General features: G+C 48.2%; 1 protein-coding gene across 1 annotated transcript in view; it reads left to right on the forward strand.

The window, feature by feature from the left end:
- The first annotated feature begins 5,029 nt into the window (after nucleotides 1-5,029).
- The window catches only part of SH3BP5 (SH3 domain binding protein 5), an 80,483-nt gene continuing 69,001 nt past the window's right edge, over nucleotides 5,030-16,511 (forward strand). The window contains exons 1-2 of the mRNA XM_082625696.1: nucleotides 5,030-5,287; nucleotides 7,004-7,066. Coding sequence (XP_082481822.1) covers nucleotides 5,153-5,287; nucleotides 7,004-7,066 — 198 coding nt within the window. The 5' untranslated portion in view covers nucleotides 5,030-5,152. The remainder of the gene's footprint in view (nucleotides 5,288-7,003; nucleotides 7,067-16,511) is intronic.

Raw genomic sequence — 16,511 nt, forward strand, 5'->3', positions numbered from 1 at the left:
GTCAGCCCACTGCGCTCTGTGGCAACTGGGGCAGCACAGGGGCTGTGATTTTCATCAAGGAAGATTTTCAGCTTGAGGAAGTGGAGGGGCAGGGAACAAACACACATATTTCCCCCCAGTTTAACCACACTACAAGGAGATAGTAAAAATAAATTGAACAGTGTGGACAAAGAATGTTGCAGCCATCAAGTCATCAGCCCTGCTGGCGAACCCTGAGGGGATTCAGGATGGAGAAAACCAGGGTACTGGCCCTAGATAGTTACTATGCACATCTAAGGAATAATTTCAATGAGCCCAGACACTTGCATCTTCACATACATAGAAAAGCATGAAAATCATTAACTTGAGATGTCTGTTTTTGTGATTAGCAGTCATCTTTTGATGTTTGGCTACATGTTTCCCCCCACCCCCAGCAAAAACTTTTAAATGTCCTGGCTTCCCCCACCTCTTTGGAGCAGTTCCTTCAGAGCTGCCTGAGAGGCTGCCTCCTGGGCTATAGTCCTCAGGACGTTCCCCAAATAAAACATAACTCACAACTTTCAGGCTGTGCATTTTTCTTCAGTGGACAACAGGGAGTATGTCTCCTAGTAAAGCAGTCATCAGGATTCTGCTAAGACGTTGGCCATCCCCACTTTGCCCACATCATGCACCATGTGATCAGGCTGCCAAAAATCACAGCTCTGGTACAGGGGTGCCCCCCACCACTCGGGACTCCCCAAAGCCTGGCAAGCAGAGCCGTGTTCTCGGAAACCACATCACACACAAGGCACTAAAAAGCTGACTGTTTCTCCAAAGGGGCAATGTTATAACTGGGTGATGAATTCTTCATAGGAATTGACAAAATATAGATGCCAGGAAATAACCATACATAAGCAGCACCTTATCTAATGATCTCAATCACTTAAATTATTAAATTATATTTAAAGTCTTTTGAAATGGACAAAAATGTACTGTGCCCCAAATACTCCACCAATGGGGTCTTGGGAGGGGTGATGAATCTTTTGAGTGAAGGAGGCAGTGGAACATTTATGGAAATAAAAATGGATAACTCAAACTGGAGGATATGTTTCCTCTAGCTCAGTGGTTCTCAAACTTTTTGTTGCTAGTACTTCTTTATATTTTTTTAAGCCATTGAAGATCTCAAAGAGCTGTTGTTTATGTGGTTGCATCTACAGGTGGTTACTGTGTAGAAATTAAAACAATTTTTAAAACTTTTTAAATTAATTCATCTAAAAATAACAACACATTCACTACATGTTAACATAAATATCATAATTTTATGAAAAATAACTCATTTCCAAAATGAAAAATAAAATTGTTTCCAAAACAAAACAAATAGTGAGAAGGGCATTGTTTTACATTTTTGCACATCTCTTTAACAAGTGGCTTTAGCAAGACGAAGCTGGATTCTCGTATCTTCTGCATTCAGTCTGTTGTATCATGTGTCATGTAACTTCTGGGAAACTCCAGTGAATACTTGTAAGAGAATGAGAGTGGGAAAAGCAAGTCTTGTCTAGTATTTGTCTAAAACTAGTTTTGATCTCATGGGCATCCTGAAAGTTCTCAGAGACCTTCAGAAGTCTCCAGCCCATACCTTTAGAACCACTCATCTAGATCAATATGGCAGCTAAAATAAATACTAAGCATTTGCTTGGGTTACGAGCCACTTACATGGCTTGCCTTCTTAGTATGTGAGGTAGTCAGAAGTATAAGATTGCCCCATTTCCTGCCCCCTGCTGTACATATTCCTGTAAAATGTGAGAGCTTGTAAATATGATGGGACAGTCACCACCATGATTAGGTTGTGAATATGGCACAGTTGACTTTATTCTGTGTGGACCTGACCTAATCAAGTGAATCCTTAAAAGGGACTGGGCTTTTCCTGAAGAGTAGATTGTAGTGTGAGATGGACTCAACCCAGGGAAATTCTCTGCTGCTGGCTTTGAAGATGGAGGGGGCCATGTGGCAAGGAATTCAGGTTGGCCCTTGGCTGAGAGCAAGGAAATGGGGACCTTAGTCCTACAACCACAAGGAACTGAATTCAGCCAGCAACCTGAATAAGCTTGGAAGGACTTTTTCCTCAGAGCCTTCAGAAAGGAATGCAGCCTGATCAACACCCTGGTTCAGTCTGGGAGACTCTGAGCAGAGAAGCTAGTCACACCCTGCCTCAACGTCAGGCCTACAGAACTGTGAGGTAATGAACAAATGCTGTTTTAAGCCACTAAATTTGTGGTAGCAACAGAAAACTAATACAGTATGCATTATTTTAAATTTATTTTAGAATTACACAAATAATCATAAATACATCCTCCTTGTAAAAAATGAAAACATTATCGAGAGATTAAAAGTTCCCTTTGCCATGCCCAACCCCATCCTAGCCAATCTTGGGCCCCTCCATACTGCCTTTTCCAGGGCTAGCCACTCTTTGTTGGGTATGAATCTTCCTTCCAGACCCTTTTCTATGCATTGATGTGCATATGTATGTGTCAATAGAAATATATAGTACTGCTATGGTTTATTTATTTTCCTTATTTTAACTTTAGAACATCATGCTATAGCTGGCCCAGGTCTTCTAAAAATAAAACAACAAAAGTCTACAGTGATATTCAGTGTTCAGGAGCAGTTTCCCTACATCCCATAAAGGCATTTTTTTTTAAAGAGACTACATTTTATTTATGTATTTATTTTTATTATTGTTATTATTTTTGGCTGTGTTGGGTCTTCGTTGTTGCACGGGGGCTTTCTCTAGTTGTGGCGAGCAGGGGCTACTCTTCTTTGCAGTTCACGGGCTTCTCTTGTTGCGGAGCATGGGCTCTAGGCACGTGCGCTTCAGTAGTTGCAGCATGCAGACTCAGTAGTTGTGGCTCGCGGGCTCTAGAGCGCAGGCTCAGTAGTTGTGGCGCATGGGCTTAGTTGCTCCTTGGCATGTGGGATCTTCCCGGACCAGGGATCAAAACCGTGTCCCCTGCATTGGCAGGCGGATTCTTAACCACTGCACTATCAGGGAAGTCCCCCCATAAAGGCATTTTGAACCACCCTATTGCTCTTAGATCTAAGCTTAAACAGTAATGTAATTTGGAGGCTGTTGTTTGAATGGTGATGATGAGGTTCCACCACTTGGGAAGCATTTAGAATCAGGGCTGACCTCACTTGTTTTCAACCTCTGTCTCAGTCTGTGACTCTTTTTTTTTTTCTTTTTGCGGTATGCGGGCCTCTCACTGTTGTGGCCTCTCCCGTTGCGGAGCACAGGCTCCGGATGCGCAGGCCCAGCGGCCATGGCTCACGGGCCCAGCCGCTCCGCGGCATATGGGATCCTCCCAGACCGGGGCACGAACCCGTATCCCCTGCATCGGCAGGCGGACTCTCAACCACTGCGCCACCAGGGAGGCCCTCAGTCTGTGACTCTTAATGGCCATCTTGACCCTGCCTTCATCCATCCCTGGAAGATGAAAAGCAACTATGTCTTTAGCAGGGAACTTGAGAACATCTCACAAAGAACTGCTGACTTTCACTTGATTTAAAGAACAGTGAACAGGTGTGACCTGTTCACAACCAAACCCATGGTGTACACCTGTGTTACCTCCAGGAGACAAGCAAGCTCCTGTGATGGTGGACCACAGTGCCAGAGTGTATAGGGTGGAACCTTGCCCAAGGAGTAACCCCCCCCCAACTTAGCTTTTGATAAAACCATCATAAGCACGTTTCCCAAGGTTGGCTTTAATGACAGGCTCTCGGGAAGAAGCTCCTTTCTCAAGCAAGTCTGCCCTCCGAACTCACAGAGCCCACAGGCCACAAGCTTCTGTGTAGAAAGTGTGTATGCTCTGCATTTTTTTTTTTTTTTTTTTTTTTTTTGCGGTATGCGGGCCTCTCACTGTTGTGGCCTCCCCCGTTGCGGAGCACAGGCTCCGGATGCGCAGGCCCAGCGGCCATGGCTCACGGGCCCAGCTGCTCCGCGGCATATGGGATCCTCCCAGACCGGGGCACGAACCCGTATCCCCTGCATCGGCAGGCGGACTCTCAACCACTGCGCCACCAGGGAGGCCCTGCTCTGCATTTTTGTAGTGAAGGAGACATTAGCAATGGCCAGTGGCAATGTCCTTGCTTGCTTTGCTAAGGTCATCTGACCTTCTGCTCTCCTGACATCACAGTGGCCCTGCCATTTCATAAAAGCACAAACATTCCCCTTATTCTTTGGCTTTTTGTGATGTTGAATTTGCCAGGCAAGTTCTGGCTCTCTGCTCGTTCAGGGTGGGCAGGAAACCTCACCAGTTCACAAATCCTTGGATGGCGCGTGCCCATGAACAGGGGTTGCACTCGCATCTCCTTGAGAAGGGTGTAGTGGCAGGCACCCACTCACCACGCACATCCCTGATCAATGGATTTTCCATGCTTCCTGCCTCTTCAGGTAGGACCATCCCGCAACTGTGAAAGCACAGGAGCTTGCGTATGGAGCTCTGCTCAATGCGGACCACAGCCTTTGGGCAAGGAATCCACGCAAGGAGCTGCAGCTGGCTCCCTTCTTTGTTCTTTTGTGTCTATGTAAGCATGTTTCAGTTCCTTTTTCTGGGGAAATCTTCAGGTACACACATTTCCCCAGGTTAACCCAAGGGGACAAAAGCGCTTTGAGTGTACACAGGGGTTTGAGTGAGTCTTGAAACTGGTCCAGGGTCACTGAGTACAAGCTTCTAAAGGTGCCTTCAGATGGTGGGAATACCCCAAACTTTCCTTGCATGCAGTCAATTGCCTTAGCAGAGGAGGGAGGGAGAGAAAAGCACCCTGACACCAGGCGGCCGACGTTGGGCAAATTGTGATCTAGTCGGGCTGCTATGGTAAAGGGGGGTGAGGGCTCCCCCATTTCACCACCCTCACGTGTTCCGGGAGTGAGGTTTTGTGACGGAGCCCCAGCTATCCCGGCCGGCCGGCCGGCCAGGTCTAGAGTCGGGGCCGCGCAGAGCCGGCGGGCTGGGGGCGGAGCGGGCGGCGCTGCGCTGACGGCCACGGCGGAGAGGGGGCGACCGCGCCCACTTCCTCCTGAGCTGGGCCCGGGAACCCGCGGCGGCGAGCGGCGCCTTCTGAGGGCGCCGGGCGGTGGCCAGACGGCTCCGGCCCAGTCTGCGGCCGCCACCCCCGCGCTCCCAAGTCCGCCGCCCGCATGGACGCGGCGCCGAAGCGGAGCCGTCCGGAGGAGCCGGCCGAGCTGCCGCCGCCAGCCCGGGACTCGGAGGAAGAGGAGGAGGGGATGGAGCCGGGGCTGGAGGAGGAGGAAGAGGTGGACCCCCGGATCCAGGTAGGGCGCGCGGGGGTGCACAAGGACCCCGGCATCTGCACTGAGTCCACCTCGCAGCCGCCTCCCCCAACCCCCACCGGTGCTTGAGCCCGGGGGAGGTGGCAGCGTAAGTCCGGGGCTGGAGGAGAGGGTCTGAGAACCCGGTTTCCCCTGGTTCCTGGGAGGCTGCGGTGCCCGCGTGGACGCAGCCTGACTCTATCGCCGGGATTCCCCGGCAGGATCCGGGGGTCGCAGCAGCGTGCCCAGCGCTGCGGGCGGTTGCGCAACAAAGAGGAAAGGGGGCGGGGGCGCCACGCCGGCGTCTGGGTACCCGGCCGGGCTCGCGGCGCCGCGGGCTTTGCACAACCTCCGGGCTCCGGGAGCCGGGCCGGCCGCTTAGGCGCGGGCTCCCGGGGCGGTGGGCGTCGTCGGCCCCTGCAGGTGGGCGGCCACCCGTGCCTGGGGGTCGGAGCCTCCTGCTGGCAGAGGTGCCCGGCCTGAGCCATCTCCTTTCTCCTCTGATTCATTGTTAGCAAACCGAAGGGCTTATTGTCACCACTGGCTCAGCTCTCCGCTTGTCCTCAAACGGTTTAAAACCCAGCTTTCCCTCCATATGAGGTCGGGTGTGAACAGAAATCTGGGACAAGCGGTGCGCATAGCTGACGCGCGAGAAGGCAAGAGGGTTGGCCCGGTTCCTGTGCCTCCATTTCTCTGGGAGATGATTAAAAACGATTTCCAAGCCGAGATCTCGGAGTGACAGCTTAACCTCTTCACCCTCCAAGCAAAAAGCACATCACATAGCTTTCGAAGACCCGTTTTTCTACCCTTTCCATAAAGTTGTTTTTTATTTATTTTTTATTTTAAATATTGCTTTTCAGCATGTGCTGCAGTTTCTGGAGACTTAATTGGTTTTTAAGCTCGCAGATCAATTAAAAGCTCATTTAACTCAGCTGTTGCATTTAAATGAATTGTTATGGCAGGTTAGCAAGATAAAAATCAGGTGGAAAAATCTTTGCATTAGGAATTTTATTAAAATCAGTTCGGGCTACTCAATTTTGTTTTCTTGGTAGGGGAATTCTGTTCACAAGGTCCTTTGTTTGCTGAGTAAAATGAGTTAACTTCACGCTGGGCACTTTTTTTAACAAAATGTCAGTGTGTAAATGTTTATTTAAAGGATCAGGATTAAAGCTAGTTTTAGTTGTTTGTTTTGTAAAACAGCCAGGTAGGTTGAATAACTGGCAGTTTGAAAAGACTTTTCATTCCTACAGAAAAATACTCAACCATGGATGAGATAATGCCAGAATTGTACCCTTGATTTAAATTATTTCATTGGGTTTATACTTTAGGCTTGGCTTTGTTTTCTTTTATTATCTTTTCTGCAAAATCCTTGCTCTAAAGCAGAAAGCATTGTTTTGATTCAGCCTCTAAACCATTTGTAACAGGTGGGTTTACCTGAAGGCACATACCTGGAATAGATAATTGACCTTCTAAGAGAAGACAAATTCCTAGGACCTTAAAGTCATTTTCAAAAAGACCACCATCAAGAAAAAGGTTTCAGAAATGCTGACATTCATTTGTTCTTCCAGCCAAGGCTCAACTGTTTTCCTTGAGAATTACCACTGACTCCTTCCTCTTCCTACAAATTGTGCCAGAGTAATTTGCAGGTACTGGGGCTGAGTCATACTGGCAACAAAAGACAAATCCCTGAATCTTTTCTCTGTCCCTTTTCTTCATCAGGGAGAACTGGAGAAGTTAAATCAATCCACGGATGATATAAACAGACGGGAGACTGAACTTGAGGTACGGAAAGCTGGGTCTCTTTTCTCAGTGAAGTGGCGTCTGTCCCACTGACCCCAGGCTGGTTCATTTTGTTTTAATAGCTGGAGGGTGGTTGCTGGCATTCCGTCCTCGAAGTTGAGCAACAGCCTGCTGCTGCCTGACAGAATAAATTACACCACTGAGGCCAGCTTGTGGGTGGAACACGTGTGGATCCAGTTTCACGTGGTTTTCATCATGGAAGCTCCGAGGGGCCCAAACCAAGGGCATTACACACGCTTAAGCCCTAAAGTTAATGTGTCTGTGGAAAAGTTAAAAGGACTGAGGGGAAAAGTAGCTGTGCTCTTTAATGGACAAGAATGAATGAGCTCACAAAATCTTTTAAATATTTTAGGGCAGCTCCTTACACTGGTACTTGGAAATATTGTGTGTTTCCTCAGAAAGACTTAGACTTGTTTGACTTTCTGGCCCTAATCATTCACCCCCCCTTCCACTCCCCTGCTTTTTTTTCTTTATTGTCTGCTTGTGCATAGAATATAATGATCTTAATGGTACCGAAAAGCTGTTTAGACTGGGAAGGGCTTTCCTGCTGGGAAGAATCTTGGGAGCCGAGAACTTGATTTGAATTTCATGAGCATCTTCCAACCTGAGTGTAAACAGATTAGCATTCTTCACAGCTCCCACTTAGTCCGCATCCCTTTTCAGCACTGGTTGGTTTTACCATCCATCAAATTTGAACAACCCCTGCTTTTGTCTGAGGGCTGTGGGAGGACCCGTTTCTGTAGCAGGAGGAATGGCAGGGAAGGTCAGCGGAAGGGGCAGGACACCGCTGGTCCCTAGAGTGAGCGGGTGGGAGATAGGAATGTAATCTTACCAGCAACACCCTGGCAACCTTGATTTCTGCCTGCTTGTCGAGGCCCTGGAGGTACTGTGGCCCAGAGGGCTAAAGCTAGTTTTCTGAGCTGTGTGTGAAGCGTTCTTGCTCTGTTCTGATTACAGGTGTCTGTGAACACACTTCTTCCCCAGGTGAAGTACAATCTGTGTTTAAATTTTTTCACTTCTACGATGAATCAAGTTTCTTCGTTGGGCAATTGAAATCTCTTAGAATCTCGCATTTGTAATACATTCAACAACAAAACCCCTACCATTTCTGTCAGGATTTGGCATTTCCAAAGTGCTTTTTACAAGCTTTATCTCCTTCCTGCCTGTCACAGCAGGCCAGAGCTGTGCTGTCCAGGATGGCAGCCTTTTGCCACATGTGGCTATTTGAATTTAAACTTAAATTAATTACAGTTAAATAAGATTAAATTTCACTTCCTCAGTCACAGTAGCCACGTTTCGAGGGCCCAGTAGGCACTGTAATGGACAGATCAGAAAAGACTCCCATCATCATAGAAAGTTCTACTGGACACTGTGGGCCTGGCAGGTAGGGACCGGCAGGGACCACCTCTTCTTCAGGGAAGGACACGGAAGCACAGCGTCCTCACAGTTCAGCGACATGGCAGAGCCTGGTCATTTTCCAGGTCCCCTCCAGCTCTTGTATTCTATCCCAAATATGAGCAGACAACTTAGAAATCGTTGTTTTTTTTTTTTTTTTTTTTTTGCAAAGTACTGGTTTATTCATTCAACACATATCTGTAGACCTGCTCGATACTGGCCCCTGTTATGGTGGTGCTCCCCTTCTGAGGGCACAATTGTTTCATCTCTTAACTCTTTTCAGCCTTGATTTCTGAGCCCTCTTTTGGAACACACTTAGGTCTTTGTGTGTCACAGGAAGCCACGGGACAGGTGTTTCCTGCCTGCCTCTGGAGAGTATTAGCCAGTAGCCGAGAGAGGTGGTCAGGGCTGGCCTGTGTCACTGGCTGCCCTTTCCATGGCATTATTATAACCCAGGTGTACTCAGACAAGTATAGTGCCAAGCTCTGTACGTCATGAAAACTTCCTAGCAGCCACGCTCAAAAGCAACAGGAAACAGGTGAAGTTAATTTTAATCTAGTTCCTTTAACCCAGAATGTCCAAGATACAATAATTTCAATATGGAATCAATACAATCATGAATGAGATGTTTTACGTATATTTTTGTACCAAGTCTTGGAAATCTTGTGCATCTGTTACACCTAGAGCACGTCTCACTTTGGACCAGCCACGTTTCAAGTGCACAGGAGGTGCACGTGGCCCTGGGCCACAGTGGGCGTCTAATCGGTGGGGTTTCAGCCTCCTTGCAGGCTCTCTGGATGCTTGTCATGATCCCAGAACCCGCCAGGGACCTTGTGGCCGTGCGTGTGGTGGGCTGTGTCCCTTCAGACGGGCACTGGCCACCCACCTTGTGTTAGGCACTGTGGCCCCTGCAGATACAGGTAGATATGGGTACAAGACAGAGGCTTTGCCTCTGGGAGTTGACGTTTCAGGTTGGGGTGAGGCGTGGAGGGTTGGCTAGTACTTACTGATTGTGATGAGTCCAGTAGAAGAGTGATGTGACAGAGGAGTCTCCAGAAGACACCTGAGCAGAAGCCTGCTGAGCAAGGGGGCCTGTGTGTGGAGTGGCAGATGGAGAGAGCAGTGGGGATGATGGCGGGGGCGGGGAGGGGATGCCAGAGGACGCGGGGCAGGAAGCAGCCACCTTAGTATATGATCAGTTGTCTTATTCGTGGTAGTTTTCACTAAGGTCGCCGTGAGCCTTGAATTAGTGAATACTGAGCCGTGGCTCCCAAGGGAGATGTTGTGACCAGCGGCTTTCGGGAACTTAAACCTCATTAGGCTCCTGTGAGCCTCTGGTCCCAACACCTTCATCCACTGATCAGTACGTAACCGTGTGTTATGTGTGTTTTTGTTTAAAGACACCTTACTTAATGCGTATTGTTGGTTGAACTTGGCCATCAGCACCATGGCTCAGCCTGATCGAAGCTCATTTAACATGGGTTTTCTCCATAATGGTCACCACAGCTTTCCTGGGCTTAGGACACTAGCCAGCACTTCAGCACTAGGCTTGGGGGCTGTTTTAAACAGCCAAATCACCAACACAAAGCACAAAAGTGCAGAAAGCGTGGCACTAAATGGACTGTGTAAAGGATGTTTGTTTACAGCATGAGAGCTGGACCAGGGTGGCGGGCGTCTGTTCATCCTCCCTGGAAGCAGGCACGTCAGGCTACTGGAGTTTCTTGCCACTCTGTGCAGGTCCACAAATGACTGTAGAGCAGCACGGTATTGATTTTGGCATCAGTTTTAGTGAGTAAGCAGATTCACAAATTTGGGATCCACAAATAATGAGGACTGACTGTATATAATTTGCAGCCACTAAGGGAGGGTCTTTTGCTGTCTGCATTTCCTTTCCTTTGCTTTTTGATTATGGTCTGCAGGGCCCAACACCCCTCCTGACTTTGAGTGATTAAAGCAGATTGGCGACCCCAATGTTCATAGCACTATTTACAATATCCAAGATATGGAAGCAACCTAAGTGTTCATTGACAGATGAATGGATAAAGAAGATGCGGTACATATACACAGTGGAATATTACTCAGCCATAAAAAATGAAGTAATGCCATTTACAGCAACATGGATAGATTTGGACGACATTATGCTAAGTGAAATAAGGCAGACAAACACTGTATGATAGTGCTTATATGTGGAATCTAAAAAATACAACCAACTAGTGAATATAACATAAAAGAAACGACTCACAGATATAGAAACAAACTAGTGGTTACCACTACAAAGTATTGGGTGTAAGAGAGGCTCAAGGATGTATTGTACAACACGGAGAAAATAACCAATATTTGGTAATAACTGTAAATGGAAAGTATCCTTTCCAAATTGTATAAAAAAATTGAAAAAACAACGAATTGGTGACCAGTTTGTGGCGCAGTTGCCTCTGGGCAGCCGCAGCTGAGGTGTCAGCTGGGATTCGCCCTTGGATCCCATTCCGTGTCTCGGCAGTTTAAATGGGAGATGACCAAAGGTGTCTGATGGCTGGCCTGTTGTCAGGCAGACAGCTGCCCCTTCCCATGACCACGGTTTGCCTCTGACCTTGTCTGGATGGCATGGTATCCCCTTGGCACTCTGATTTGTGTTGAGAGAGCCAGCCTTTTCAAGCTGTTGAAGGGAGTAACCTTTTAACCAGAGAGGCTCTTGGATATAAGCCTGATGTTTCAAGTTAAGAAAGCACATGTATTTTCCCACAGGCGCATTGGTTAGTCAGCTTTAATTATTAACTCATGGAGTTATTTCTTGAGCATCTACTATTTGCTTCCGTGAAAGCCCATCTGGAGGGAGCGAGCCTCGGGGCCTTGTGTGGGAAGGGCGTTCCAGCAGCGGGAACAGCCAGTGCTAAGGTGAGAGAGAGAGAGGCTTGGCCCGGCCCAGGACCAGCCGGGGGGGCGGGGGCAGTGCGCTGGGGGTGGGGAGAACGATGGATGGAGAGAGATAAACAGGTCATTCAGTGCCCAGCAGCCCTGCCAGGTGGGGCAGTCCAGGTAAATGTGCTGATGCCCTTTTACAATGCATACCCAATAGAGTGATCTCTTCTCAAACGTTTGTTAAAACAAGAGGCAGCACAGAGAATTTCTGAATCATTTTAATCAAGATTTGTAATAGTCCATGCCAGTTATTTATTTTTTACTATGATGTGTAGTGTTTTTGTATTCCCCCTGCTCCCTCTGAAGGCGGGCTGTTCTAGGGTGTGAAATGGTCCAGGAGGAGGGGGAAGGACACAGCCAGGCCTAGCTGTCCACAGACAGCTTTCCTGGCTCTGAGTAATCACAAGCCGACTTTTCCACCCTGTCCTTCCCTGGGGGGAGGGAAGGGAGGTTGATTGTAAATGGCCGTGCGCTTCCCCTCAGTGCTTGGGTGAGGGCGGTTTGAAAAGCATTTGATTCTGGACATCTGTGTTCCTCAGACTCGCATAAGGCCTGCACCCAGAATCTGCCTTTGCCCCTGCCAGAAACCAGCAAACATTTTCTCTTAAATAAAAAAAAAAAAAAGAAAGAAAGAAATTAAAAAGAAGACTGTCCTGAGCTTGGAAACCCGGGGTGGGGGTGGGGGAGGGGGTGAATTGGGAGCAGCCTGGACTCGCTTGTAATGAATTTTTCACACAAGTCAGGGGGAGAGAGATTCTTTTCTGAGAGGACAGTGCCATCACATCTTAGCACTTTCCCGTTGAAGACTGTGTGTGTGTGGGGGGGTGGCGGTGCATGAGTGAGGCTGGGATCTCTTTTGTAGCCAGGTTAGATCTAGTTTGAGGAAACAGTGGCCTGGAGGCGTTCATGGAACGGGCACTGAGGGCCCCCTGCGGGCTGAGTCCTGTGTGGGGTTCTCACCTTGCGGGGGTTGGGGGGGCGGTGAGGGGGTCCTGGATTCAAGCCTTGGCCACAGAGCGAGGGACCCGGGCAGGGTCTTGGGAGCCGGAGGACGCTTTGCTGCAATAGGGGGCATTGGAGTCGAGGCCTTGCAGCCTGTGCAGTGCTAGGGGCGGGAGCATTGTTGATGGGACCCTTTGTTCATTGGCTGGTTGTAAAGATCAACACACTTGAGGTCTTTACTGGGCCTGCTGGGCCCCTGAGCTGGGGCTACTTCTGTCCCCACAGCTCTGACCTGAAGTTTGGCCATTGGAATAGTAGGCCTTAGGGCTTCCTGCTTGGGTGGTGGTCCCCACACTGCTGCTTGGATGTTGGGGGACAGTGACTTTTGACGCGGCAGTTGCACTTGTAAGAATTTATTCTAAGGGGTTAACTGGGCAAGGATGCAGGTCCAACAGTGCTCACTATAGCATTGTTTAAAAATGTTGGAAAAATTGTGAGTCTGCGTGACTGTCAGTAGGGGGTTGAGGAAATAAATGAATACCAAGCCCAGGCGTTAGCTAAGAGAATCCAGGCTTTTAGATGATGACACAGCTTGTTATTAACCTAGAAAGGCATCTGAATGGAAAACAGGTTCCAAAAGCTTGGAGTCATGATTTAGACTCATGATGCTATTCTAAAATACATGTTTATATGCATAAAAATATCAGGAAAGGATTACATGCCAGTTATATCTGGTGAGAGTTGAGTAAGACGTATTCTCTTTCTACTTTTCTATATTTTCTGAATTATTTGCACTGAATTGTATTACTTTAGAGTCAAGGGGGAAAAAACCCAAAGTCATGGGGAAGGGGTGGGTGGAGGGCCGTCTTGGCATCAGGTGACGTGGTTAGAACCCGAGCTCTGCTGACTTTTGGGGGCACTTGCCCCTTTGGAGCCTGAGTCCCCTCGTCTGTGAACCTGTGAACTGGCGTAGTTATTCTTCCTGGATGGCCTGAGGGACAGGAGGAGACACTGTGTGAGGGAGGGCTTTGCTAGCTGCACAGCCTGGGTGAGGGAGAGGCTTCCTGTGTGCGGGGATGGCAGCGAGCGCCGGGGACCGCCGGATGCAGAGAAAGTTCCATCGAGATGTGCATTGGAGCCAGGCCCACCGCAGCTCTGCCCTCTTCCCCTCAGGCCCTGCTATGACGTCTCTTTGTCAGAGACCGGCTCTGGGCAACGGGCCAGAGAGAGGGCTCGTAAGGCTAGGATTACAGCAGGGTGGACTCTGCAGTCTCTGGAGCAACAGGGCTTTGCTCTGTGGCTGGTCTGCAGGGTGTGGAAATCGGTTGTTTCCCTGCATGAGCCCTGCTGTGTTAGGCTGTCTTCTCCTGGGATTTGCCTGGCACATAATGGGTGCTCAGTAGATGTTTGAGTGGATGAATGTCCACAGGTTACCCCTTCGTGGCTGTGTGACCTTGGGCAAGTTACTTAATGTCTCTGGGCCTCAGTTTCCTCATTCCACTGCTGGTGCGTAGTAAGCCACGAATAAACATCATTGCTGCTGTTACTGCAGCAGGGCAGGTGAGGGCTGCAGCGTGGTGGGTACTTGCAGGAAGGACTTGTGTCCATCCTGGAATGTCTTTTCTGCTTGTTTTTGTCTGCTGTTCAATAATAATGATAGCTAATGATAATAACAACAATAATAATAAATGCCTACCATGTACCAGACCCTGTTCTAAGCACTTTGCATAAAGTCACTGAATGCTCAGCACGACTTTCTGTGGTAGATACTATCATCCCCATTTTGCTGATAACAAAACCGAGGCCTGGAGTTCAAGTGTCTTGCTCTCTAGGAGTTGCCCAACTGTGCTGTTGACATCGTCTATTGACGTTCTTTGTTGTGGGGGGCTGTCTTGCCCACTGTAGGAGGGTTAGCAGCATCGACTCACTAAAGGCCAGTCAACCCCACCCCCACCCCCCAGTTGTGACAGACAAGCATGTCTCCAGACTTGCAAGTGTCCCAGGGGAGGGGGGCAGAGTTGCCCCTGGTGGTGAACCAGTGCCCTAGAGTAGTGCCATCAAAGTGTGGTCTTTGCATCGCGGGATCAAGCTGGAATTGCAGAGTCTTGGGCCCCACCCAGACCTGATGACTCAGAATCTCTCCAGGGGTGAGGGGGAGGCGGGGCGGGGGGGTGGCGGTGCCCAGGAGTCTGTCCTCACCGGCACTGGCAGCCTCACGCATATCCATTAGGCTGTGTTCTGGTCATTTGTGTATTTGGTTCCCCCAAGGGACTAGGCCCCTGGAGGGAGGGGCTTGGCCTCCCCATCTTTGTGCCCTAGTATCTCATGCGGTGCCTGCACACAGGGGTACGATGAATGTCGGAATGAATGGCTGGAGTTTGTGGTTAGAACCAAACACCCTGTGGACTCGTGGCTCTTGGCGTTGCCATACACAGTGTCCTGCAAAACCGGCAGGTCCCTTTTCCCTAGTGCCTGCTCTGGAAATGCACTGGTCCCTGGGCTTTCCTTAGGCAGGGCCAACCCTGGGCACAATGGCAACACTGCTAAAGCACAACCTGTGACCTCCTTCCCCTCCCCTAAGCCCTCACTCCCAGAGGTCTTAGCTCATGGAGGTATAAGATTCTGCCCTGCTTGGAGATGCCAGGGTTTGAAGAGTGTTTTGCATTAAAATAGGACGACATGTGTAGTTGTGGACCCATGGCCATGATCTATTTAGTGGAAAAAAAATCTAGTGGGGGAAAACATATAAAGCTATGTGTAGAGTATATGTAAAAGCATATATACATACAGTAAAAGAACATGTATATTTAACAGAAAAAATGTCTAGAACAGAGATATTCATAGTGTGGTCCACAGGCTATGATCTGCTTGTTACCAGTTAAGGTGAAGTACGTAGAGAAATTGAGAGTAAGACTTTAGAAATTCTTCTCTTTAGCAGTTTGACATTGCTGTGACATCCAAGTGGCTTTTCACTTTTCTAGTTTATTTTTGTTGTATTCTACAGAAGTGTTGATTCATGTTGGTTGGTGATGGAGTAGAGGGATGCATTACCACAGAGTCTGAGAAGTATGTACCCTCAGATGTTACTAGTGGGTAGTGCTGGTCGCTAAGAATGCTGGTGAGTTTAATTTTTCATTTCTTGATGTTTTCTGAATTATTTGCAATGACCATATTTTATCATTTTCATAGGCAGGGCATGAGGGTGGAGAACAAAGCACTATTATAAAAAGATGTCTTTATGAGTCAAAGAGATGAATGTCTTTGGAAGGAATTTTAGGAACGATGAAGGCTGCTGGGAAAAAACTTTCAGATTGGTAGTCCCTGCCCTAATTGTAGATAAACGCAGATGTTGGTGGGTTTGCTTGCTGAATTACTGTATTGTTAAACTCTCATGTGGTAATTCACGGAGCGATGAAAAGTGCCTTAAAGGCATTTTAGAATTGTCTGCAGTCAAGAGACCCTCATTTATGAAAATACAAAACAATCACCAAGATAGAACAGTGGAAAACATTCCAAATATTAAGAATATTTAGATATTCAAACTTAGTTACTATATGGATTTGAGTAGTAGCATCCTTTCTACATGGATAAAGACTTGTGGGCACATATAAGTGGGCGTCATTCACTGTAGTCACTTAGGCAAAATGATATTAGTGTGGGCTGTTGGCTAGAATATAGAAATAACTGTCAATATTGAAATGGAGTCTACTGCTTTAAAAAAATCAGATGTGTCTTTCTTTTAAAGACCAGTGAGATAGTATGTAAACTTTCCTGGCCCCTTAGCTGGCACCATTGTTGGAACACAGGCCATTGCTGTTGTAGTACAGTGACATGACTGTCCCCATGTTTATCCGGGATACCTTCCCTCTGACTCCAGGGTGTCTAGGGGTGTCCCCGCCTCAAAAGAAGACAGGCTCTGAAGGTTGGCGGATCCATTGTTGTCCCCACGGTTGATAGAATCTTCAGATACCCTTGTTGGCAGAGAGCTGTGGTCCCTGTGGGCTGCAGCCTTTTAATATTGAGCTGTTATTTTTCCTTCTGAGCGTTTATGGTAGGAACTTTGAACATAGCGGTGTATTTGTATGTGTGTCGGCTGGATGAATTAAACATCTACTGAACCTCATCCTTTGGCAGCATCCCCGGTATCTTCGCCCAGCCCTCCTTTCCGAGAGCT

Source organism: Mesoplodon mirus, assembly GCF_964341445.2.
Source record: "Mesoplodon mirus genome assembly, chromosome: 6".
NCBI classification, from domain to species: Eukaryota; Metazoa; Chordata; class Mammalia; order Artiodactyla; family Ziphiidae; genus Mesoplodon; species Mesoplodon mirus.